Source organism: Tachysurus fulvidraco, chromosome 15 (assembly GCF_022655615.1).
Source record: "Tachysurus fulvidraco isolate hzauxx_2018 chromosome 15, HZAU_PFXX_2.0, whole genome shotgun sequence".
NCBI lineage: Eukaryota > Metazoa > Chordata > Actinopteri > Siluriformes > Bagridae > Tachysurus > Tachysurus fulvidraco.
In genome coordinates, this window is record NC_062532.1 from 10,809,680 (window position 1) to 10,836,113 (window position 26,434).

Here is a 26,434-nt window from a genome sequence, read left to right on the forward strand (position 1 = left end):
CTATGCGTTTTGGATCGTTCTGGGTCATTTTGACCTGGCCACATTTAGTGGGGCAATAGGTCACACTTTTGCCCTTTTCAGCACAATGAACATACAAACAGACACAAAAATGCACACATAAAATGTCCACTAACACACGCACCCAAAACATACACTCACACACCACACACACACACACACACACACACACACACACACACACACACACACACACACACACACACACACACACACACACACACACATTGCATTGCATTTCATTAGGCGTCCAGAAAAAAAAAAGCCAAACATTTGTAAATATTTCACACTTTTGATATGCCTTTGCCTAGCAGAGGGCAAAACATGATCTACTGAAATGATGCTACCCACACACACACACACACACACACACACGACACAAACACATGACACACACACAGACACACACACAGACACACACACACAGACACACACACACACACACACACACACACACACACACACACACACACACACACACACACACACACACACACACACACACACACACACACACACACACACAGCCAAACACTGTTCAAAGAATTGGGCATTGCATTTCAGTTGGCCTCTAGACAAAACAAAGGCTATCAGTCAGTGGTTATCCAAAATAATATTGAATAATTTCTGCTTATTTTTCTCAAAAACATAGCGTAATTTCATAAGGTTTATCGGTCATAAATTAATTATAATAAAAGAGCATATGGAGTGTAAAAGAAGTTTTATTCACATGAAATTATGTCATGTTTGTGTGTGTGTGTGTGTGTGTGTGTGTGTGTGTGTGTGTGTGTGTGTGTGTGTGTGTGTGTGTGTGTGTGTGTGTGTGTGTGTGTGTGTGTGTGTGTGACATCAGGTTGGCAAAATATATATTACAAGTGTAAAATAGATATTACACACAGAATAGTGATAATTGTAGAATTTTTGATTTATATGCATTCAAGTCAATTTAGCCTGGAAAAAAACAGGTTTTATTATTTGCTGACATTAAAAATGGTCAAAACGGTTTCAAAACAATCTCCTGCCTTTGAAATATACCAGCCTGTAATTGTGCATCAACTTTTGTGACTCTATATTGAAAATAATTTAAAAATTCTGTTTTTTTTAACTAAAAAATGAGGCATTTTTGTATATAAATAAGGTTTATCATACCAAATATTTTTTTTTGCAAAATATATGTTAATATGTTGAAAACAAGTTAGACTAAAAAGGTGGAAAAAAAAGTGCCTATCATATATACTTAATTTTTTATAAGCAGTCAAAACAGACAAGGTCAAGTTGACCTAATTTGTATAGGAGGACAATAGGAGGGTTAATAACCTTTAATTTATTCACATTTATGTAAACTTATGTTTGTTAATTAAAATCAAAAGTCCAGGTAAATTGTATCATGTGAACACTTAATTAATTAACTAATTTTAATTAAAATGTGTAAAATTTGCTTGCTATTTACTTATTAACTATAATGCTTAGGGAACCTAGTTCAAAAGATTTGGATAAAAAAAATAGTGTAAATATTGTAAACTGTTTAATGTAAAACAATTGTGTAATTTGTATCTTGAATCACTGGGAGTTGTATTGCACCTGATGCACCCATCAGTATTTGTATTTGCAGTATTTGTACCTCAGACAACTGCAGTGCTACTAAAGTATGACTAAAGTATGCCTTAGGCTGTAAATGCACTCAGGAATATATGGAATGTCATTTGAGGCTGATATCAAATACATAAATGTGACATTACTAATGAATTAATAGTATCATCTCTTCAGACTCCATGGAAGGTTTCCTCCCCTCGTGGTCATTAAAGGAGACAGAAACTTTATTGACAACCTGAGTTTAGAACTTTTACAGTGTGCACGCAATTAAAAAAATACATATTCACGTAAATTTCAAGTTCAAATGCTAAATTAGTTTGTACACCTAGTATAAATAACCTCTAACTCAGCCTTATCTGGGAGTCCACAAATTTCATGTTTCTTTAAACTTTAATCAGTAATCACATCTACTATGTTCACATCAGAGGTACAGTAATCTTAAAATAATTCATTGAATTAGAGACAGATTGATTTCTACTTTGTCTAAGCATGATTCCAAAATCTCTGGTGGGTCACCAGTTTACATACACCAAGTCTTGAATATTCCAGGAATTAATGTGATGAATTTTACAAGCATGTGATTAGTCAACTGGCATAATTGTAAATTAAATAGAAGTGCGACTGTGGCGATATGATTCATATGAAAAAATCCATAAAATTCTTGCATGCATCCACGAGTCCAGTTTCTGCTTGGGAACAAAAAACTAAAGGTACCATAGCATCTGTAAACACAGTTGTATTCAGAATATAATTCCTGACACAAATGAACTCCCAAGGATGTACAAATTTTGGACGAAGAGATTCAAATGAACCCCCATACAAAAACAGCTGATCACCAGCTTGTTCTCTAGGCGTGTACTCTTGTTCTCTGTTCTCAAAAATAAAACTGTTTGTCAAATAATCATCGACTCTGTCAATGGAGCAAAAAGGGTGAGGCTTTAAATATGAAGGACACCATCACCACTGTGGAATGGTAGCATCATACTGTTAGTGCACTTCAGAATATAGTTGACATCATGAGGAAGATAGTTCATTTTGAAATACTGAAATAAAACCTCAAGACATCTGCCAGAATATGAAATGTCTATAGCAACTGGGTCCTCCAGCAGGTTCTGATAAAGATAAAGGTTCAGTAAGCTTAACTGAAATGTGGAAATGTGGTTCACCAGTTACAGTAAATTACACTGTCATGGTGAATGGGCAAAGCAGTGTGAGAAGGCTTCCTCATGCACTCGATTCAAGCTCAAGCAATTAAAGTCAATGTCAAATTTTGACCCATTGAAAACCCGACAAAGTAAATAAAACTTTTGTAGCTGTTATTTTGAAAATGAATACCTCAGCTACCCTAACCTAACCGAGGGAAGATATGGCGACATTAATTGTGTGGAGTTGTGAAGGATTGACTTTAAATGTCTCAATACGTACAAACTTTTAACCTCAACTGAAAGTAACACTTACTTACCTAAACTGATATTGCACAAGAAAAAATATGGAAGTTACATCTGAGGTCAGAAGATTGATGTGTACAATTTCAGTATGAACTCAATACTCCCCTACACTTACTTAACTCAACTCTGAACTCTCCCAAAGTGTACTGAAACCCATGGGCACTTGCTAGATTTATCCAATGAATCATTTTCTTAAATAAGACACCTCAAAACAGTAAATGAAAAGCATAATGGTACAGACGATATTACAAATACGATTTTATTTTTATTTCATTCAGATTTCTCATGCACATTTAGTATCTCGTGGGTTCAGAAATTATGTGATGATAGAAAAGATGATAGAAATAAATAAAATTTAAATAGCATTTTTGTGCTTTATAAGCTAAAGAGTGCTGAATCCATGTTGTTAAATTAAGCCACGTTTGCTGCCTCTGAATAATTTCAGCATCATATATATCAGTATGTCTTGCTGAACCCAGCACTGAATCCCCAGCAAACTATGAATAAGAAACAGATAAATAAATAGAGATGTAAAATAAATGTATATATACAGTATACAGCGGTCAGTTTGTGGTCTCAGACACAGAAAACAGAAGGAAGCAACTCGTCATTGCTCCAGTAGAGGGCTAACCAATCTCACATATCCTGCTTTTGTGTCTTAGCAACAAGCAGTAACAATAAAACACAGACCTGCAATTTTGTATTATAACAATTAATGCAATATTGAAGAGGGCAACCTATAATTTTGACGCATGTAGAACCTCTGTGTTCATTCCTCTCAAGATGTATGAAACATCACTAGTTAATGCCGACCGATGACACACAACCTCAGTGTCATTTCTCAATTATATTGCCACAGTCTTTCAAGATCTTTCATTATTTCCTGAAGTGAGTTCAAATATTAGTAATCGGAATACAGTGCAGTATTTAAAATGTTCATATGCACCCTATATTACTTAGAGAACCATGGTAAAGATGTACATGAGCTACCAGAGTGAAAATAAGTGCTGCCTTCTTAGAAAAAAAAATTTATGCACTAGAAATAAAAATCTGATTCAGTCTAAAAAATCCAATGAAAATATAGATTTAGGTTCATTATTGTCAACAGAAAGATTTATCCTAAAGTGTAATTTGGACCAAAAACACAAGAAACAAAACAAAATATTGCCGTAATAGATTTTACAGCATAGTACAATCAGTGTACTTTTCACTTATCTTTATATCTAAATGTCAATTACTGTGATTTCTGCATCTTTGTCAGGAGCTTTTTTTTTTTTTACAGTTCCCTTTCATACCACTAGAGGGAGCGCTGGCAGGTGTTTCACCATAACCTATTTTTTGTTTAAGCGTTATCCTCGTATTGTTCTGCCTTCCATCATTGTCACCAGTTTCACATTTACCCTAATGTTCTGCCCTGTATATTTTCTGTCCCAGCCCTTTTGTACCTTTCTATGTCAGTCATTGTTTTGTGTTTGTGTGGCACGGTGTGGCTAGTAGTTTGGTGTTTTTCAGGTATCCATGTTGTCCTCATTACTCTTCTTGTTCAAGTCTCGTTGTAGTGTTCGTTTAGTTTTAAGTTAATAAAACTGTAAAGCAGTGTATCAGTTTTTTCAGTATCCGGCATATGGGTCTACTCTACTCTAGAGATCTGAGTTCATTCTTCGAATTTTTCAGTGTTTTCCGACCGTTTAATTAACATTTTTAATCTGGAAAGATACATATTTGAAGAGCTGATCATTAATGAATAAATAAACAAATAAAAAGGAAAGTTGAATGTATAGTATCAAGGTTAGAAGGTATAATGTTTTTGTAAAAAAAAGTTCTGATAGTATAAATACATGAGCAATCCCTACACTGTAAAATCTGATGGGCCCATAATGCTATTCTGATCTTATTTCTTCTCTTTAACTTCATCATTACAAAAATTTTGTATACCAAAGTTTATAGGTTTGGAAAAGAAACTGTAATAATCCTATGTCTTGATACCTTGTGAGTTTAAACAAAGTTTACCTTTTTGTGTTTACACACATTTTTAAGGCAGCAAGTGAGCACACCATCTTGAGATATTGTATTTTTATAGAATAAATGTCAATCACATAACCTTTAATTTGTTTTGGGCTGATATATGTAACACACTGAGGTCAGACAGAGGAAGTGATTCTAAAAGTCAGCAATTTGTGAAAATGAGAACAAACAAGTTCCCAGAATATCTAAGTCTCCTAAAAGTGGTAGAGCATTTTCTTATTTAGCTCCCAAATTTTGGAATAGTCTTCCTGATAGTGTTCAGGGGCTCAGACACACTTTCCCAGTTTAAATGTACATCTCTTTAGACAGGCATACACATAATACATCCCATAATATCATGCACCAGTACATCAGACCTGCACATTTTTTGAACAGCAGATATGTTAATCCCTTTCCACTGCTTCTCTCATTGTACCCATCGCGAGGCATCCAGACACTGTACCAGCTCAGAACGTCCTCTGTGGGATGAAGCCTTTGGACGTCCACTGAGCCGAGGCCGACTCTAAGAATCCTGAGACATCTCCAGTTAGACTCTGTGATACTAAGGAGATCTGAAGTCCATGATCCTTACACCAATACAACATTTGATTGACTGTATATTACAATCACACCCCCAGTGTCACCCATATGAGGATGGGTCCCCCTTGAGTCCGGTTCCTCTTCCTTTACCAATTTAAGGAAGTTTTTCCTTGCCACTGCTGCCTGAGTCACCTCAGACTTGCTCATAGGGGGATAAATACATACAGATTGTGAACTATATATATATCTATATCTAATAATAATCTTGAATTTTTATTCTGCTAATTCTTTTCTTTTATTATTCCTTATTTCTTTTATTATTCCTTATTCCTTATGTTTACCTTCTGCTCTATGTTTATGTTCTGTAAAGCTGCTTTGAGACAATGTCTATTGTAAAAAGTGCTATACAAATAAACTTGAAATGAATTGAATTGAATTGAAAAAATATTAACTAAGAGTGATGACTAGATGAAAATATAAAGACTCATTATTGGATTCATTACCAGAGGTAAAAAATAAACTAAACACAAACAACACAAATTAGGAAACTAGTTGAGGATGTGTCCAGTTTTTCAAATAAATTACAGTATGCGCATATTTATCATATGTACATTTGTACTGTCAGTTCAGTCACATGGTCAGACTTTGTTGTATAATATAAAAAAACATTTAGAACCTTTACAGTTCCTGTGCCATTAGATTGTAGGGATTTTAAAGTAACATTGTATTGAGTGTTAGAAAATAGTACAATTTGACAAAACTATTGTACAATTACTTAATTAACTTAATTACCTAAAACTATTTATAAATTCAGTTAAAAAAGTTCCATATTTAGAGTCGATGTCACTTGGTCATCGCATACCTTGAAGTCAACCTCAGATAATGGACTATTCCATAAGTTACTATAAGTTACGCACGTTATACACTTGGGATGGAGTTTAAATAAACCAGAGATGTCTGGTTTGTGTTTAAAGGTGTTATCTCACTTTGGACACCTGTATTTAATAAATATGTCTGCAGAAATCTGACATACTGTAGGAATTTTTCATCATTTAGATGGTGCACCGAGAGAACTGACATCAGGAGATGTGTAACTGTTTTAACTGAACATGTGTAACCTTTCTTGTGTAAATAATGGGGGATCTTTGGACTTAAGTCACCAGCTATGAACTCCCAAAAATGCTTTAAGTGGACATTTAATATATGTATAACTTTATGTAAACAAAGACTGTATGTAAACGAAGTATTTTCATACTAGTAATGACATAAGAATCAACATCTAGTTTTACAGTGAAGACATTCACAGCGTTTACTACTATAGTTGTGTTAACATAAAGTGTTTGTACAATACTCTGGTATTAAATACACAAATTATGACCATTTTGTTTTTGTTTTATTTTTATTTATTTATTTATTTAAAAAAAAAAGAGAAATAATTAAAACTAAAATAAACCTAATTTTGGGAAAAAATATAATGTGAAATTTCTCAATTATGTGTTATACACTCCTATCAGAGTACAGAAATAATTTAATTTAAGTGCAACTGTCTCTGAAAAGGACAGTCTGTGAAAGTGTTGTGAATTTCAGTTTCTATTTTGACAAGTTGTCCAAGTGTAATGGAAGTTAATGAAATATGGTTCGGTAATCTTTTCAGTAGATCTTAGATATTCATACGTTTGCACACACTTGCTCATTGGCTAATAATATTCTATCAGGAACCACATAAGCTAAAGCAGCCATGCTGGGAAAATGCTTAGTACATCTGTTATTCCCTCTTCTGTTCAAAGTAATCACATAATAAAAGGGACATTTCTGTCTATACAAGGAATTGAAGTAAAGATAATCTATTAAGTTAATTTTAAACAAACTACTAAAGACAAGACAATAAGAACCATAAATTGTGGATACAAAGTAAAGAACATTCAGGCTATAAGTGATACTGCATCACACAACAATAAACAGCAACTACAACTAAAGACACTGAGACTTTTAATAAAGGCTAAATAAGTTCAGCTAAGAAAAGAACCCCTTTAACCAAGCCAGACCAATAAACCTAGGTAATATCTTCACAAACGTACTCACAAAAACTACAAACGTTAGTATGAAATTCTTGTCTAATTCTATGATTAAATCATATAATTTCACAATCTGGGAATGATGTTTTTTAAGTTTTCAAATTTTAAATTAAAATGACTTGTGACAGATTATTTACAAAGAGCTGTATTGCTATATGGCTGAGGATATTTTATGTAATATAGACTAATAACAAAAACAACACTGTTAGCTATGATGTGCAATAAACACTTTTGAAACAGTATTATACAACCACTTGAGCATGAATGAATTACCTACTGTACATTCGTATTCACAGGGGAGAGTATGGTTAATAGAGGAGAGAGCATTGCCTCTCCCAAGCCAGTTTTGGCTCTAGGTCTCCGGGTGGGAGCATCAAGAATTAAACTTGCAATCTTCAGACAGTAGGGTGGTATGTTGTGCAAGTCTTATGATAGCAGTACAATTCATAAAAATCATTTAAACACAGGTCAAGACTGTTAATTAATTAACACCTCAAAATGTGATCTCAGTAACTTTGACTGTGCCTTGTTTCTTGGTGCAAGATGGACTGATTTCAATATTTCAGAAACTGCTGATCTGCAAGGATTTGTGCTGACAGGAAGTCTGTGGTGACCCAATAGCCATAGTTTGTAGCCAGGTTCCACTTCTGTTAGTCTAGAATAGAAATCTTACACAGCAAGTACAGGCTCACTAAACAGAACATCTAATGATTAGAAAAATCCAGCTGGTTTTGTCCAATCAATGAAATGAATGAATAAATAAATGCTATGTAAATGTATGATGGCATAGTAGTCAGCACACTTTCCTCACACCTCCAAGGCTGGGGGTTTAATTCTGTCTGCCTTGTGTGTGGAGTTTGTTGTCCTTGTGCTCTGGGTTCTCTCTGGAGTCCCTCAGTCCAAAGACATGTTGTAGGCTAATTGGCAGCTTAAATTGTCTGTAAAATGAGAATGTGTGATTATGACCTGTGATGATGGTGTTCCTGTCGTGTGCCCCGAGTCCCCTAACCTTGTGTTAGATAAGCAAAACAGAAAATGGGTCTCTGAATGGAAATTCTATATTTTAGATATATGAATAATAACTAAATATAAATTTAATAGTAACTGCTATTTGTTAAATGTTGCACCTCTAGTCATTATTTTTTGAAGTGAGCCGCAGACCACCATTTTCAATATAACCAGGTTGGTTCTCTAAACCATTCCCAGACTCAGAAACAGCATTCACACTTCATCATACAGTACTTAACTCTGGGCGTCAACAGCCCCAAGGGTAAAAACCACATGATAAGTGCTATTGTAATCAGATATATAAACTTTTGATTGAGAAGATGATTTATTTCAAGACTTTTCATAGCACTTTTATAAATAACAAGATTTTATAAATAACAAGAAATTAAAGACCCTGAATATCTACCTAAATCCAAAAGCTGCTGTCTTTCACTCAAAAGAGAGACAATATTTGTCCCATTCCTGTTAATGTAAAATAATGTTTGTATTTATGAACCAAAGTGTTTTAAAAAATGTATGGTTAATTTTGAGAATTTATTTTTCAATATTCTCAGCCACCTTTCCACCTGTTAGACCTGGCTTCCAATTGTTCTTGTTCGGTATATGATCCTAAGGTTTAAAGTTTGTAGTGACCCTCATTTTTGACCTGGAATTCCAACCACATGTCAAAACCTGTCTTATGTATAAGCTCAGTGTTGTTTTTTAATAATTCTTTTTTGTATAGTGTTGTTTAATGTCCTGTTCACTGCATAATATGTTATTTTGTATTATATATTACTTTGTGCATATCAATTTTTGTATAAAACTTAATGGACATCTGTCAATTGGCCAAGTATGTAACAACTCAGTGATTAAAAAACATTAGTCAATCAACTTAGCAATCTTTAATTTTGAACATGTTTATTTTTTTCACAGTGACAGTGGAGAAATGTTTACTGAAAAACGGAAAGAAATCACTATCATTGGCATGACTATAATTTGATAGAAAAGTTAGAACAAAAATGGCAAACAGAGATCCACTAGTGTGCAGGAGAATGTAATCAGATGTACTCTGGACTCACAACAAATTTAAAGCTATAGTCATCAGGGCAGGGATGGGGCAGAACCATACTGCTGTTGGTGGGAAGTACAGCTTTGTCACTTTTAAAATCTTGGACATTGAACACAATGTTTTCAGACTTGCATGAGAGAATCAGCTTGTTGTTGAAGCGAATTGTGTTCTTATAATTACTTAGGCCATATTGGGTATAGAGTCTGGCTAAAGGCAAAGAGTCACAAATGAAACCTTGGTTAGAGCATTCCCAACTATTTTTAAAAATCTGTGCTATCCAACTGATTTTTTGTTCTTTGTAAGTCACACTGTTATGGGCAGGAGTCATAAATGAGACAGAGGGAAAATTACCATAGGGATAATGACGAGAGGGATAGTAAATGTTAGCTTGACTGTTTGAAGTGTAATTGATGACAGTGCTCCATTGCTCAGCAGTGTAAATCCTGGGAAGATATTCCTCAATGTTCTTAAAATGGTCTTTGATCTTTGAGAAAGGCAGTGTATTAAATTGGAAGCCTTTCAGCAAAGCACTGCTGTAAAATGCTTCATTGCTTTGGTACATGCCAGAGCTGAACTGAATATCATAAAGATTTTCAACTGGGATCATAGGGAAGCGAATGGAACTTAGTAGGCTGACCTTGTCTTCTAAACTAACTGTCTCTCCTTTCTCTTTGACTGAAGCTTCCAAGACCTGAAGCACAAAAAACTCATTTTTCACCACTATATCTGAACGAGACAGAAGTTCCTTCATCAAGTGTATGGAGACAGTTTTCCATGCTGGAGAGTCAACAAAAAATTCAAAGTTCCAGGAGAGATACTGAAGAACATTTTCCTGAAGTAGCATGTCCTTCGTACGAACACCATACTCGTACAGGGACACTTGGGTACGGAAACTACCGTCCTGAATTAAGAGCAAAGTAAAGATTTTGCCTATCTCCTCCAAAAGCTGTTGCAACTGATAAATATAAGAAAGCTGGTGTAGGCACTGGGCTGAAGAGAGGGTGATGTCAATCTTGCGTGTGTAAAGATACCTAAAAGGAATTGCATGTCATGAGATCCAAAAATGAAGAATTTTGCTGAATGGGTTAATTCAATCAGTAGAACTTACCTCAAGAAACTAGAGATATGGGGATGGCAGTTTTGGTCAATTTCAACTGTGAGGTCTTTCATGCTATCAGAGATATTAAACTGAGGGTAGAGAGATAATATCAGCCTATGGACACAAACTGTGTTCTGTTCAGCTTGGTCATCACTTGGGTCACGAACCACAATGCTGAAATCACAGTTGTCCCCACTATCAAAAAGTGTCCCAAGATCTTCAGACAGACCCAGGCTGTGGTCCAGTTGGAACTTATAGTTGTCCGTATATTTTGCTATAAATATTTGAAACAATATTAACAGACCTAACATTAATTCAAAAAAGGTTACATAACAGATTTATGGCAAGGGCAAATTTATGACAGAAATGGCTTACCACTTTCACAGACCACCCCTGCATCCTCTTTGTGAGAACAATCAGTAACACCCCAGCCTTTAAACTTACAGCTGGACAAAAAGCTCTCTGATCCCATGCAGCTCAGATCATCAAGCCAAATAGGACCAGAACCTAAACCAAAAGCCATCTAATTAATTATATTAATAATTCAGTAACTGATTTATCCTCACCAGGATCACAGTGAATATTATGTAATGAGCATCTCCACAATCACATTTAGAAACTTGCCTTCTCCATATGTTCCTCCTGAACTAGCTGAGACAGCTCCAGGAAAACCAAGCTGCTGGCACACTACTTGGGCTTCATTCAGGGTCCAATTATCATCACAGACTGTTCCCCACTTGCCATTGTGGTACACCTCCACACGACCTTTATTAGGCTGGTTGCCCCCCACCAACCGCAGTCCACCATCCTGGGGTGGTCCCTTTGTCTTGTTATCTCCAAATTGACATTAACATAGTAGTTCAAATTAAGAAAGTATAAATATTTTCAAAACAAAATTTTAATTTTGATTTGTGGATATGTAAATTGTAACATAATTCAAATGAAAATGCAAAATCACATATTACTCTTTGCATTTGAATACCCCTTCTGTTTCTGATTTACCTCATACGGACAACTTTAACTCCAGTAATTTATGTTAATAAACCTATTTGTTCTTTGTTTCCAAATGATATTGTCTCCACTCCAAATTGCATAGTTTACTAAAATAGAAATATATTGGAAGACAATCTGGACTATCTGGACTTTTTTAAACGTTAAAAGAAAGATATCTATCTATCTATCTATCTATCTATCTATCTATCTATCTATCTATCTATCTATCTATCTATCTATCTATCTATCTATCTATCTATATATATATATATATATATATATATATATATATATATATATATATATATATATATATATATCAAGACTAAAATAAGAAGGCTATTAAGAGAGTATTTGATAGTTCGGCAACAGCAATTGTCTGTTCAGCACATTTCCTTTGCCCTATAGTTTACTCTAAGCCCCAACACTGACTGCACGTTTCTGTACAAGTTATTGGAAATGCAAATGCAAAGGGATTTGTGATTCCATTTGAATTTTACCATACTCAGGAAGTAAAAGAGCAAAATAGGTAACTGCTATTGCTATTTGAACATGACATGGTTATAACTCATAAGATTGGGGAAATGCAATTGCAAAAAGACTTTGTGTTTTCATTTTAAATTTGCAGACATTGTGTGTTTATATAATAAAAAAATGCAAATGATATGCAATTATTTCACAATTCATCTATGCACAAATAGAAAGTACAATTGCAGATACATATCGAAATTCCTTTTGAAAAAAATGTTTTTTTTTAATTTAAAAATGTTTAAAACTGTTTGAAACATACTCACCAAATAGATTCCAGCTCTGTGTAGAGACATGAAGAGACAGCAGAGACCAGATGACAAAGCTAATTCTATATGACACCATTTTAGGAGAATCTGTAAAAACAAATATTAAAATCTCATGCATCTTAAGAACCTAAAAACCTTGTAATAGTACTAAGAAAACTTCAGATGGAACTATTTTTACATGAGCATATTCCTGCAAAAGGGAACTGTAGCTTACCTGTAGAGAAATAAGAAGAAATAATGAAACCTATGCAACAAGATCTCTTTATATAGGACCACTGGTGTTCAGTTAGAGCTCAGTGTTCAGTTCATTCCACAGTTTCATTTCACAGAAAGTCTAAAACGAAGGTGTGGTTAATGAAGAAATCTAGCACACAAAGTCCATTCTCCAAACAAAGTGCTAAGATCATATTACTTCCCTGTGAGTATAGAGGTTGGTGTTGTTCAAAACAGAACATGTTGAGACAGGGAACATTCATATCTTTTAATTTACTTTCAGGTTCTAAGCTTGTACTGAAAACACCTTCTACCCGCACGTTTAGTTTCTTGATTAGCAGTGCAGATATTTTTGTGGCGTTTTTGAAAACCCTTCTCAAATTTAAACAAAACATTTAGCCATATTGTGTCCAGAAATTCAGTTACTCATCATTAATGTCTTGTTTTTAGTACTGTATTGTAAACGCCATATTGTAGTCACAGTCGCATGAGCATGAGCGTGATTATATTCACTATTGGTACGGCTGTGATTTGCTATGGCTCTTGGTTGCAGCCTTGTGCCTACAGCCAAATTACAGATGTGCCAAAATTAGTATAACCACACTCATGCAATATTGGTTAAATATAGTCTCTTGGCTTTATTTATTAATTTATTTTGCATTTCCTAGAAAAATAAAAAAATTCTGTATTCAGTCTGCATTTTCTATCCATGATTTTTTTTCCTGGATTTTTAGAAATTGTTTAGTGAGTGGTTAAAATGCACAGCTCTATACACTACTTAAAAAATCTACAAATTATGTATGTGCAATGCTCTCTGATGGTACAATCCAGAGTATGTTCCTGACTTGATCTTATTTTTTTCTAGCCCAGGCTCCAAATCCACTATAAATTTGGGCAGGAAATTTAATACAATAAATGTTTTGTTTTTTTTTTGTTTTTTTTAATTTAGCCAGGTGAAAAAGCTGTTACTTTCCCTACCATGCAAATGTGTCACTATTACTCATTTTCACAAATTGAACTAGTGTGCACTCTGGTGGAGAAGGAACTGAAATAAAATGTAGCTCCTGCAGAAAGGCAATGGTTCCACCAAGGTTAAAAACATTGTGTTGCAGCACAACTGGCATGGAAAGCCATGGGGCTAAAAAATGGCATGCAAAGCCAAGACACCAGCTGGAATCACAATCCTTCCCCTTGTCAGTGGAAATAATTATCAGCTGCTTCAGTCCCAACTGATGGCTTATAAAGATAACTCATTACCAAGGTGTCCCACAAGAAACATCTTGGGTAAAAGCAAAGAGCTCTCTCAAGACATACTGTAAAAGAATAAAAAGCATGTTGAAGCTTGTTTAAAATTTGCTGCACAGCATTTAAACAACCCTGTGAAATACTGGGAGAATATAGTCTGGTCAGATGAGACTAAAATTTAACTCTTTGGATGCCATAATACACACCATGTTTGGAGGTCAAATGACACTGCACATCACCCCAAAAATTTTGCTCAAGTTTGTGTGTGGGACTGTTGTTCAGCATACTGCACTGGCAAACTTCATATAACTAAAGGAAGGATAATAAAAAAAATTCCGAGACATTCTTGATAAAAATCTGCTGCCATCTACCAGGATGATGAAGATGAAACCAGTGTGTTTGTGTCAAAGAATGGGCCAAAATCACACTTGAGCAATAACTTTTATCTTTTATTTTACGTTCAGTTTCTAAGCTCGTACTGAAAACACCTTCTAGGTCCACGTTCAGTTGCTTGCTTAGCAGTGCAGATATTTTTGTGGTGTTTTAGAAAACCTTCTCAAATTTAAACAAAACATTTAGCCATATTGTGTCCAGAAATTCAATTACTCATTATTAATGTCTTGTTTTTAGTACTGTAGTATAAATTCCATATTGTAGTCACAGTCACATGAGCATGAGCGTGATTATATTCACTATTGGTACAGCTGTGATTAGCTATGGCTCTTGTTTGCAGCCTTGTGCCTACAGCCAAATCTAATATCTCCATATATTTTGGAGAAGGTCAGTTCACTATTAGAGAAAAACTGAATTTTACTTAGACTATGGATTGATTCAGGGACAGAAAACATGTGTCTCTACTGGTTAAGCTAGAGCGCTTGCACTCCGTTTAGCATTTTGTGCATTGTCCTTTCTCTAATGAGATTTATTAAATACCTACTAGCCAGGAGACTTGAGCCTTACAGTGTTTACAGGCCCTGGCTTACAGGGTCACTGAAGGAGGTGGAGAAGGTTATAGTAATCCTGCTTCTGTAGCTTTGGAATTTGGTTTTATTATATTGATTCTATGAGTCATCAAGTCTTGAGATAATAAGGAAGGTGTAGACTGCCCTTGTGGGCCAACAAAATCGACTGTTCAATAGTTTTATAATTACTTCTAGAGAATACTGTAGGTTAAATATGACAAGAAAGAAAAAGTAAAGTCAAGTTTCCATGCAGAATGGGAGATTACATCCAGTAATATGTGCTTTTCATAAATGCATTATTTAAAAAAAAAAATCTTAAAATTATGTATTAAAATTTGAATAGAATGAAAATTTACCAAGCAGTAAATGAACTCAACAAAGAAATAGAAAATAGAGGATGGTGTAAAAAAGTTTATTTACACAGTTATAATAAAGTACATACTTCTTTGTTTTTTGTTTGTTTAATTTTGACATTTACTGAACTCTAAGGAAAAATCCCTGCTTTTTACCAACTACAATTCAAAACAGATGAGTTACAATAATGAACATTCTTCTAAATTGTGGAAGTAATAAATTGACCTAAACCAGTTTAAAGCAGTTGGTTTTTATTCCCAATATAGCAAAAACTGATTTAGCACTTCACCAAATTCTGTAATAGTCCAATATACAGTATGTAGCACAGTTCACAGTGATAACATTATGCACCAAGTTCGGTGATATATAAGTCATTCACAATCCGACTTTAGCCTTATCTCCTTACTCTAATCCATTCACACCTAAATTACATGCAGAGAGTCTACTCTGTATCCAGCACTTTCATCCATGAGTCTACAGACAGAGTCTGGATTCATGAACGTGGAGATGCCCAAGTCTGAACATAAAGCTGGCAACAAGATGGCAACTCGAGCCACAGGGCCTGGATCTCCACACAAGGGTCCACCGCGTTTCAAACAGAGATCCACTAGGCAGTTCAAAAGCAAACCACCCAAGAGAGGAGTCATTGGGTAAAGACATTTTATTACTAATATTAATATTAATACTGTTTAATATGTGGATTTTGTGTAAAGATTTGCAACTGTAACTGACATGTCCTTCTTTGTTTCCTACTTAACTACAACGTGAATCTTGTGAATTCATGCTTCAATAACCACATTAATTACATGTTTATGCATGAATTAAATGAAGCATGCTCTTTAAGAATGAATCTGATTTAATGTATAATTTCTGATTGTTTATATAATTTGTCCTGCACAGCTGTGTACAAATTAATCATCATTGGAAGGTTACTTTCATCATTTATGCTGACTATTTTAAATGCCTTAAAAGTAAACACCAATAATTCAATCTCAAACCGTTTCTTCATCCATTTCTCTTCAAATCCTTCTGCAGTACTAGTACATGCTCTAGGTGACTCAGGGCCAGGGCAATGCTCCTTTCTACATAAGAATGAATTTAATACGGTAACATTTGTTTATTTAATAGCCACTATTATCTTCTATAAGATTCAATACGATTCTATGAATATTTTGTGGTGTTTTAGTCTTTAGTCTTTAATGCTCTTTAATTTCTCTGACAAATATATAATAAAATGTACTTATGGTGATCATCGTTTATAAGCAAATATTAATTTAGGTATTAGGGCATTTGTGATTATTTATGTGTGTATTTTGTGTGTGTGTGTGTGTGTGTGTGTGTGTGTGTGTGTGTGTGTGTGTGTGTGTGTGTGTGTGTGTGTGTGTGTGTGTGTGTGTGTGTGTGTGTGTGTGTGTTTTACAGGTTTGGTGAAGAAATTCCTGGAATGGAAGGCTTGGGAACTGGTACAGTTTACATAAAAAACTCATAACTTCTTAAATCATGCTTCTTAAATCTGAACTTCTTAAATCATGCAACCATGTAAAGATTATAACAGACCTAAAAGTCAATATACAGATGTTGTTCTCTTTTGCAGATATCACTGTGATCTGCCCCTGGGAAGCATTCAGTCATCTGGAGCTGCATGAATTATCTCAGTATGGCATCATCTGAGAAAAAAAACAACCCGCCTTTGCTATGTAGTGTTCCAGCAGTATCTAGCAGTAATCAGACGTTTCTACATGACCTGTTTACCTGTTCATAACGTAGACAATGAAAAGGGTAACAAAGGGTAAAATATAAGTCGGAGAGTAATAAGCATTAAATAAATAAGTTATTATAGTATAATAAGTAGAGTATGTTTATGTTTCTTTTGGTACAGATTTCTTTAGGTACATATTCATGTGTTTTTTGACTACTATTTCGATTCTGAACACAAGAAAATACTTGTAATGGAAATGTTTCTGGTCATGAACATGTTTGATGTTTTAAACAAAGATTTCTTTGTGTTTTACAATCATAGTGTGACTCTCATGTGCCACTCTTGTTTAAAAGAGCAGCTCTGTCAGTAGTGGAAATTGTTCATTTTTTTTAATGTACAGTCCTGATTGAATTTGATTGAGCAGAAATAATTTTGCGTAGAAAATGCTTATTTTTATGTCTTAAGGCAGCCATTTGTGTTTTGTCTAAAATCAGTTGATTGCTGAGGTTGTTTTGTGATTAAACTTACAATCATTAGCAGTACTGAAATGACTTGAACACTGAATAAAGCTTATTTTGTACTTTTTAGGGAAGCCTAAATGTACATTTGTTTGTAACAATTATTGCATGAAGTAACTAATTCAATAGCTATGTGTATTAGGAATGATAGATTTGCACTTTCAAACTGAAACATTGGTGAAAATGAAGAAAAATTTAGAATAGGAAAAACGAAAAGGAGAAACGATTATTCACTTGTAAAACATATGGAACATAATGTGATAAATAGGAGTTATTATACAGGATATTGATACATGTCATATGTAATTTCTTGTACCTTGTGTTACTCAGAGAAGAAAACGTTTGTGCATCATGCATTTCTTTGCCATGCTTGTGTTTTGTTCCATTGGATCCTGTCCAGCAAGCATGTAGTAATGATCAGTGTGAGGATCTGAACTCCGAGCAGGACAGCTGTTACTATGCCAATAACCTCAGAGTGCAGGCTTATCCAGCGTGAAATACTGCCCAGACAACCCCCCAGGAAAATCACACTTTGAGCTGAGAACTCGTCCAGCTGCTGCCCCCTAAGGCCACACTGTGAATTCCACACTGTGCCATTTTCCAGTGGATCCACGCAGCATGAGGGAGGAACGCCACATGCCTGCACGCCAGGAGATGAGCAGTTAAAGTACCTGTAACAAAAAGGGACACAATTTACAAAGATGGAGGGTAGAAGTGGCTTTTAGGTCAGAAGTATGATTCTGTGCATTTATCCAAGTTGCCTTTTATGTACCTGCTTAAAATTAAATATTATTATGCAGCCATTTTCTGTACCACTTATCCTACAAAGAGAGGTGAGGAACCTGCAGCCTATCCTAGGCTAAAGGCAGGGAACAAGGTTGCACAAGGCAAGGGGCTTCCTGAACAGGCACAATCACACACACCCAATTCACAGACTACAGACAATTTGAAGATGACAATCAGCATAGATCGCATGCCTTTCGACCAGGGAGGAAATCTGAGTACTCAGAGGAAGCCCCTGAATTTCAGGGAGAACATGCAAACACTGCTCATACAGGGCAGAGGTGGGAATCAATCCTACAAACCTAGGGGTGCATGGCAACCTTGCTAACCAATGAATTACTATTAGTAGTAGAACTAGTAGTAGTAGCTGCTGTTGTTAGTAGTATTATTGTTGATTAGTATTGATTAATCACTCTAATCCCATTTCTGGTGATTGTGTACTCACTGGTTGACCTCCCAGTCTCGATAGTTATTCACCCCACAGCACTGCAGCCCAACCTGGATCTCATCTGTAATAAACCTCAGGTCCAGGTCGTCCTGGTAGCGTGTCATAGCCATCAGCATGGCTGAGCTCAGCAGTTCGATAATCCAGCCCTGCATGCTGTAGGCCACAATGGCCACCAGGAACTGAGCAGCTACAAGGACTAGAAGCATCGCAGAGAAAGTACGCAGCAGGCAGTAATTCTCCCTTAGTGCTCCCACACAACAAGTAAGACAAAGAAGTGAAAGCAGCACGCCAAGAAAAACTAAGAGCAGCATGGGATCAGTGCCAAGGCCATCCAGCTTCTCCTGAGCGAAGGACTCCTTGTTTGTAAGACCCCAGAAACCAGTTCCTAAGGTGACCAAGCCCAGCACAGAGAAGAAAAAGTTGCTAGTAAACAGCACATATTTCTGCAGAAAGAACGTCAGATCAGAGGGACTTTGGGTCTGTAAATGAAAGGTCCAAGAAGACAGCTTGGTTTGTTCATTATGATTTGATGAGCTTGAAACAGTTTGGCTCTCTGTGCTGATATCTGTGCCCTGGTATTGAGTGCCATTTCTATTGGTTACCTAGGAGATGTAATGGTTGTAAAATGTTAAGTAATGAAAAGTGTGTAATCGTCTTTACTTCATTGTTTGATAATAGATTCTAGGACATCATTTAAGACTAAGCTTCATGCACTGTTTGGTCTATTAAAAATCAATTAAAATCTGTACTAATTAACCTAATTAAGGTAAATAATAATAATAATAATAATAATAATAATAATAATAATAATAATAATAATAATAATAATAATAATAATTCACTGATACAATGTTACCTTTATGAGTGGTCTTGTCACATCATCTTGTATTTTGGACCTCCAGAAAAAAGGAACTCTCTTTAAAAGCCAAAAAGAGCTCATCTCATATTGCTGGTTGGGGACACTGCGCCCACTTGCATGCCGGTCAATACAAAAGAAAGAAGCGTAAAATAAGACCGAGCTGAAAAGAGTGTTTGTGAAAGAGCAGCAGTGTAAATGAGCATCGCTGAGATCTTGTGCATTCCTGCATCATGTGAGAGTCACAGTGCTGGGATTAGAGAAAGAATGAGTGTATGAATGAGATCCTGCTTAATTGCCTGGAGATACAGTAAGAACCACAGAAAACTTGGCCATGCAACTAAAAGGATTTGGGAGATTTAAATAATGCAAAAAGATGATCGAAAATAATCAATTAAATATGTAAATCGATACAAAACGCCTCCTACATTTCATCCCTGTTTCTGAACATACTCAGAACCAACTTCACACTTCAGATCCAACTTGACAGATTATTTTGGCAACAGTAAAGAGCAATATTTCAGTAAGCAGTAAACTGCAAAGCTACCAGTGTTGTAATGTAACGGAGTACAAATACGTCGTTACTGTACTTAAGTATAAATGTCACGTATCTGTACTTTACTTCGCTATTTAAATTTATGTCAACTTTCACTTTTACTCCACTACATTTCCTAGATAAAATGTATACTTTTACTCCGTTATATTCCCACTAAGCGTCTACGTTACTTGTTACTACAAAATAAAATCAGCAGAAATGTGTGTGACTGTAATAAGGGAGGTTTTGGCGAATCACTGCTCCTAGATTACATTACGCAGCTCCGCACGCTCTACGGAGAAGCACAGGCACGCGCAGCGTGCACGCGCAGTCAGAGCTGGAGGCGTTTATCTATAAAGCGGCAACCAAAAGCAGTGAAATGTCACTATTCATATTACCAGAGTTGTAGCACAAACAAAATATTAATGCAATATCAATACTAAATAAAAATAACATTTACTGATTTGGTCTTTGTCTTGTGAATATTTGTTTATTAATGACTGCATTAATTGGACACACTGTTTGTAGAGAATGCACATGAACTGATTTGATTCAAGACTGACATCATTACATCATGCATAACATTTTGGTGTCCACTTTTGCCATTTAATAATAGCATAACTTTTGGCTTACTATGTAGTCATATAATATATAATATAAGACACTTCTTGTTTTAAATTCTCACTGAGGGCTAAACCCCCTAAAGATGAAATCCTAGAACTGCCCCTGCTCTTATGCCTACCGAAAATCCCTTAAATTTTACTTTTTACTTTTACTTCAAATACTTAAGTACATTAAATATCAGAAAATTACTTTTGATACTTAAGTACAGTAAATATCAGATACTTTAATTTCTCACTCATCAGTATGCTGTAAAATCAGCTGTGACTCTTGTACAGAACATACACATTCACATAGTTAAGAAGAAAACCTCCAGGAAGAATCAGCTATTGTTCCACATACACTATATATGAGGTATAAATGAAAACTCAAAGCCCAGCTGTATAGATCACACTGTATAAATATAATATACTCTAATTTAATGTTTCATATTAACTGTATAAATTAATTTAAGCGAACTATTCTGAATGAGATCAATTTAGGTAATAGACCACAACGAGCCAACTTTATACAATACATGAAACGTGACAACTGAAACGATGCATGGATATTAAAAAAATGGTCAAAAACAAAATACGACACAAATTACAATATTAAACAGTGCTTTGGCATAAACAATTAGAGTCATAACATAATTAATTCATTAAATACTTTCTTACTATATGTAACATCCCTGTTCTTTTTTAATTTCAATCCATAGCTGTCTGCTTTCCTAAAATGTAATAAAAATGATCTGCATTTAATATATCTCACTCCGGACCTTCTAAGGTGCCAACTTTTTGCAGCTCCTATAAAAGGGAAAACATTCCACAGACGTCTCTCTGAAATGTATTTTATGAGCATTATTCAATACTAGGCACATTAGACAAATGTGTGAAATCATATTCGTTTACTGGAGCCGCTGGAGCTTTTAATTCCTAAACCTCCTGCCCACAAAAGCCAAATCAGATATATTGTGTTAAAAACACACTGGAAATATTTTGTATCGCATTATTTACATGGTCTTCAATAAAGCTTTTTTTTTACTTAGGCTTATAAAAACCTACTAAGAACTATAACAACTAAAACAACTTTGATAGTAAAAAGTGCATATTTCAGCAGAAAGACAGTCACATAAGAGGAACTGCAGGTCTGTAAATAGTGAAAGGTCCTGGATGACCGTTTGGTTCTGTGCTGATATCTGTGCCATAGTATTGAATGCCATTCCCAGTGGTTACCTAAAAGATGTAATGGTTGATGGTTTAATATTCAACATATTAAATAAATTTACAGAATGCCATGCAGTCGTGACTTATATCAGCACATGTGCCTTTTTCTTTGGCTAAATGTCCAGGCAGACAGGCAGGCTTTCCAGAGGAATCCAGGTCTTGGCCGTAGCCTCATATTGCACATATTTTGAAAAGGATAGATTCAGCATATTTAAGGAATAAGATGAACAAATGTTCCTAACTTCTAGTTCCAAATTTCTCAATCAATTTGATTGATTTATCATATTAAATGAATTCAGTGGATTAAGGTCAATGTTTCACAGTATAATCTATAGGATCTGATATCTTCAGTATTAAATTCCTTTCATAATTACATAATGCTAATTTTCTTTAGTGAAGTTTTTCCCGCTTGCAGACTAAATGGACGGTCCACTGGCAGGGTCCAATGCTCTCAATGCACTGGCCTAAGTTTGATTCCCAGGCAGGGAACTACCCAGCCACTGAAGAGCTAACACTCAGCGTCGGTCCGAAGCCTGGATAAAATGGAAGGAAGGGCATCCGGTGTAAAATCTGCACCAAATCCTAATGTTGCATCCCTAACATTTGGTCATGTACCATCTACTGTACCTTCAAGAAAGAAAGATCCATCAGACATCAGTAAATAGAGAACAATATCACTTTTCTCTTTTCTTTCAAAAATTCTTGAACGCATTATAAACTGTCTATCTATCTATCGCAGAACAGTCTGGCTTTAAAGCAGCACGTTCCACAGAGACTGCCCTTTTGGCTGTTTCTGAGAGACTACATGCTGCTAGATAAGCCAATGTGTCAGATGTCATCTGTTCTCATCCTCCTCAACCTTTCCGCAACGTTTGATACGGTGAAACACAATACTCACTTGTCCACCCTTAGGAGTCTTGAAATTGAGGGATGTGACAGGGGGAGTGACATCTACTCCAAGCAGACTCTCCACTGGTGTCCCACAGGGCTCAGTACTTGGACCTCTCCTTTTCTTCCTGTATACTCATGATCTTTGTAAAGCTATTTCCTCACATTGGTTCTCATACCACTGCTATGCTGATGACACTCAGCTTTTCTTCTCCTTCCCTCTATCACATACCATGGTTTAGCATGTTTGGGGGACATAACCAGGGATGACAGCTCATTAAACTCAATCCCAGTAAAACATCCCAAGTGATTCATCCCCAGGTCAGTATCTTGCAATGTGCAAAACTGTTCTTTTCCTGGCATGTTGCTAATGTGACACTCTTGTGTTGGTTTCTTCTCTACAACATCAGAAGGATTTGACCATTTTTATCCACACAGGCTACTCAGGCTCTTGTCATTTTAAAACTAGACTACTGCGACACACTGCTTGCAGGTTTACTTATGAACACAATTCAACCTCTGCAAATGATCCAAAATGCAGCTGCACAACTTGTTTTCAACCTGCCTAAGTTCTTACATACAACCCCACTGCTGCACTCCCTCCACAGTCTTCTGGTAGCTGAATCAAAACAGATTCAAAACACTGATGCTTGCCTAAAAAGCCAAAAATGGACCAGCTCCCTCCTACCTCAAAGCCCTTATCACTCCTCACACTCCACCTCGATGTCTCAGATCTACAGCACTGAACGATTTGTCCATTTCTCAGGGTAAGAAGTAGGTATACAGCAAGACTCGTTTTTGTTCTGGCATCGAGGTGGTGGAATGAACTTCCCCTAGATGCCCAAACAAACAAGTCATCTTCAAATGATGGATGAAGACCTACCTCTTTATGAAACACTTAAACTAGAACTGTTTCCTTTGTTTGTTCTATGTTTTTATTTTAAAAAAAAATCCCTGAACAGACATTAGGTTGATGGTGCCCTATGTCTGTGACCTAGTGAACCAGTGTTAATGTATTCATTAATGAAGACTTATAAGCACTTTTGTACATCGCTCTGGATAAAGGCGTGTGCTAAACGCTGTAAATGTAAATGTAAATCAAATGCAGATGATTTCCTGCGGTGATTCCGAACAGGGAGCAGATGAAAGAACAACAGATTATAAATAGACAGTGCACCAGATGTTTTTTGCTCTTACATGACATCTAGTGTAAGACTAGGTAAACCACAGAATAATAAATAAATCTTTATTGAACCACCCACGGCTGAATTATTACAACTGATGCAGAAGAAACCTTTGAAAGGAATCCACCCATCATTAATACATTAGTACAAAGCACAATTTTATTACATTTAAATGTACATTTAAATATTTATTACAATTAAATGCTGCTTTAAACTACTGATGTCATATGTCTACATAGGTTTACAAAACAATCCTGGAGGGACTGGAGAGGGGTTTGCGGTATCAAACATCACAGTTTAGCAAAACATAATGTGTCCAAACTGCCAGATCTACACCTACCAAACAGATTTATTACACAAAATCCCTAACAAAATAAATACAAAAATTATTATGCACAAGAATATACATACTTTGACTCCAGAAAGTCTTAACTGGTAAATAATTAAATATATAATTCAATTAATTTAAATATTTTTATTCAATTAAATACATTTGATTTTTATTCAATTAAATACATTTTACATTGACTATACTTTGGATAGTCCTTGACAGTAGAATCCTGAGAAACATAATTTCTTTTTAGAGTAGCTTTTATAGATGAAGCTTTCAAGAAGTGAAGATCCTTTAATTGTACAAAGAACCCTTCAGTTCCTAGTGGTCCTATTTATTTAGGTTCTTTCAAATGGCCCAATAGCTTCTTTTCATTAGCTTTCTTTTTAAAAGTTTGTAGGGCAGATTGTGCATTATTATATCTTGTAGGTTTGGAAATGTACCCTCTTCTATTTTTTTCATTCACAGTTAAACCCATCTGCTGAAGCTGTTGAATGTGTCAAAGTTGGTGCACAAATTCTAATACATTAACCTAGTTTTAATTCATTAATACACCACCTGAAATAACAGAAATAGAAGACAGAAGTTAAACTTTTATTGGCAGATCAGAAATAAATGTATTTACATATATGGATCCACATATAACAGATGGAGAGCAGATAATTGATTTGGCAGTAATTACTTCACCTGGATCTCTGTTATGGAGTTCAGAGATCTGGAAAATTGATTGTCCCAATAGAGTTTATAGAGCTTTTTATGTCATATTTTGGCATTTAATCCAAAATTTCCACTTCTGTCTTTGACGCGCATGCACTCATTTTTTCAGAAGGCATTTTCCAGTGTGGACTCTAATATTGTATTATATTATTAACTATAGTATATTTAGTTTTTCATGATCTACAATATTATAAAAGCTTCCAGAAAACTGCACACTGAATGTCATTGCTAAATGAAAGTACAAATATTAGTCACAAGAATCAAACTTCAAACTACTCCAACATGTGAACAATAACTGGCAGTAAAACTGTAGGCACACATGATGAATGCAACAAAATGAATGTTGAGATGCAGTCTAAAATGTTTTTAAAGCATTCCTGAAATTTGAAAGTCAGATTTTTTTGCTGCTTATCAAATAAAATGTGGCAAACATACAGTATATGACTGAAATTAAATATCTCTATTTGCTGCACTTATGCCTCATCTCAATGCTTCTACTCAGTGCTAAGATTCAAACTGATAAAATTAAGAATAAAAATAAAACAAGAACAAAAATAGTGTGTGAGTCTGCATTGACTTCGTGATGAGGTCATTCTTCCTCAAAGTTCAGGTTAGACTGGGTTATTTAATCTGTGCTTGTGTTAATGTGAAGGGTCACAACATAGAATTTCACATGAATCTGGAAGCAGTGTTACCCCTGGCAAAATCTTAGGAACAGTCTTGGTGCTTTGCTTCAGATTATTCATCATTCATTCTTCTCTCTCTGGAACAGGCTGTTAATCAGGAAAAATCAGAACTTAACTATTATAGCAGTTGGAATGTTAAAGTGTTTAGTTGCTTTGAGAACTGTTTTTTGAGTGAAGTTGCCCGAATGCGTGCTAGAATGCGTGCTGGTTGCTCTATAAATTAAATATACAGGAAGCTTTTGTTTGTCCTCATGTGTATCATGTAGGTTGCTCAATTGTGCTTAAGAGGTATTTACTTATTTATATAGCTAAAGGACAGGCCAGAGAATAAGAACTAGGAAAAAGGAAGCAGAGGACTTGCAGTCAGAAATTAGCTCTGCTGAATTCTGATTATTCATTTCCTGTGTTAGTGGACACATGGTGATGCAGAGAAAATGGTGCACAAACATGATGAAAAATATTATTTTAGTGGGAGAGGGGGACATAGCATTAAGCCAACAAATAACTGTACTTATGGTTTAAATTAAACATTAGAATTTAACATACTGAAGCCTAAAACA

At 35.3% G+C, this 26,434-nt stretch overlaps 3 protein-coding genes across 4 annotated transcripts; 1 reads left to right on the forward strand and 2 right to left on the reverse strand.

The window, feature by feature from the left end:
- Positions 1-9,551: 9,551 nt before the first annotated feature.
- Positions 9,552-12,987, reverse strand: LOC113639691 (galectin-3-binding protein A). 2 transcript variants are annotated; one of them, XM_047801238.1, is made up of 6 exons: positions 12,841-12,987; positions 12,624-12,713; positions 11,461-11,667; positions 11,212-11,343; positions 10,846-11,110; positions 9,552-10,768 (listed from the first exon to the last, which is right to left on the reverse strand). In XM_047801238.1, the coding sequence occupies exons 2-6, from the start codon at positions 12,700-12,702 to the stop codon at positions 9,727-9,729; spliced, it is 1,725 nt and encodes a 574-aa protein (XP_047657194.1). In that variant the 5' UTR covers positions 12,703-12,713; positions 12,841-12,987; the 3' UTR covers positions 9,552-9,726. The 2 variants fall into 2 exon arrangements, with proteins under 2 accessions (XP_047657194.1, XP_026997541.1); XM_027141740.2 differs by having other exon boundaries at positions 11,461-11,670.
- A 2,881-nt stretch (positions 12,988-15,868) lies between these two features.
- LOC113639637 (retinal rod rhodopsin-sensitive cGMP 3',5'-cyclic phosphodiesterase subunit gamma-like) lies at positions 15,869-17,071 on the forward strand. Its single transcript, XM_027141652.2, has 3 exons — positions 15,869-16,050; positions 16,823-16,863; positions 16,995-17,071. The coding sequence occupies exons 1-3, from the start codon at positions 15,869-15,871 to the stop codon at positions 17,069-17,071; spliced, it is 300 nt and encodes a 99-aa protein (XP_026997453.1).
- Positions 16,729-19,909, reverse strand: LOC113639669 (tetraspanin-10). Its single transcript, XM_027141683.2, has 3 exons — positions 19,705-19,909; positions 18,846-19,450; positions 16,729-18,288 (listed from the first exon to the last, which is right to left on the reverse strand). Exons 1-3 carry the CDS (start codon positions 19,786-19,788, stop codon positions 17,967-17,969), a joined length of 1,011 nt encoding a protein of 336 aa, XP_026997484.1. The 5' UTR covers positions 19,789-19,909; the 3' UTR covers positions 16,729-17,966.
- Between the last annotated feature and the right edge of the window lie 6,525 nt (positions 19,910-26,434).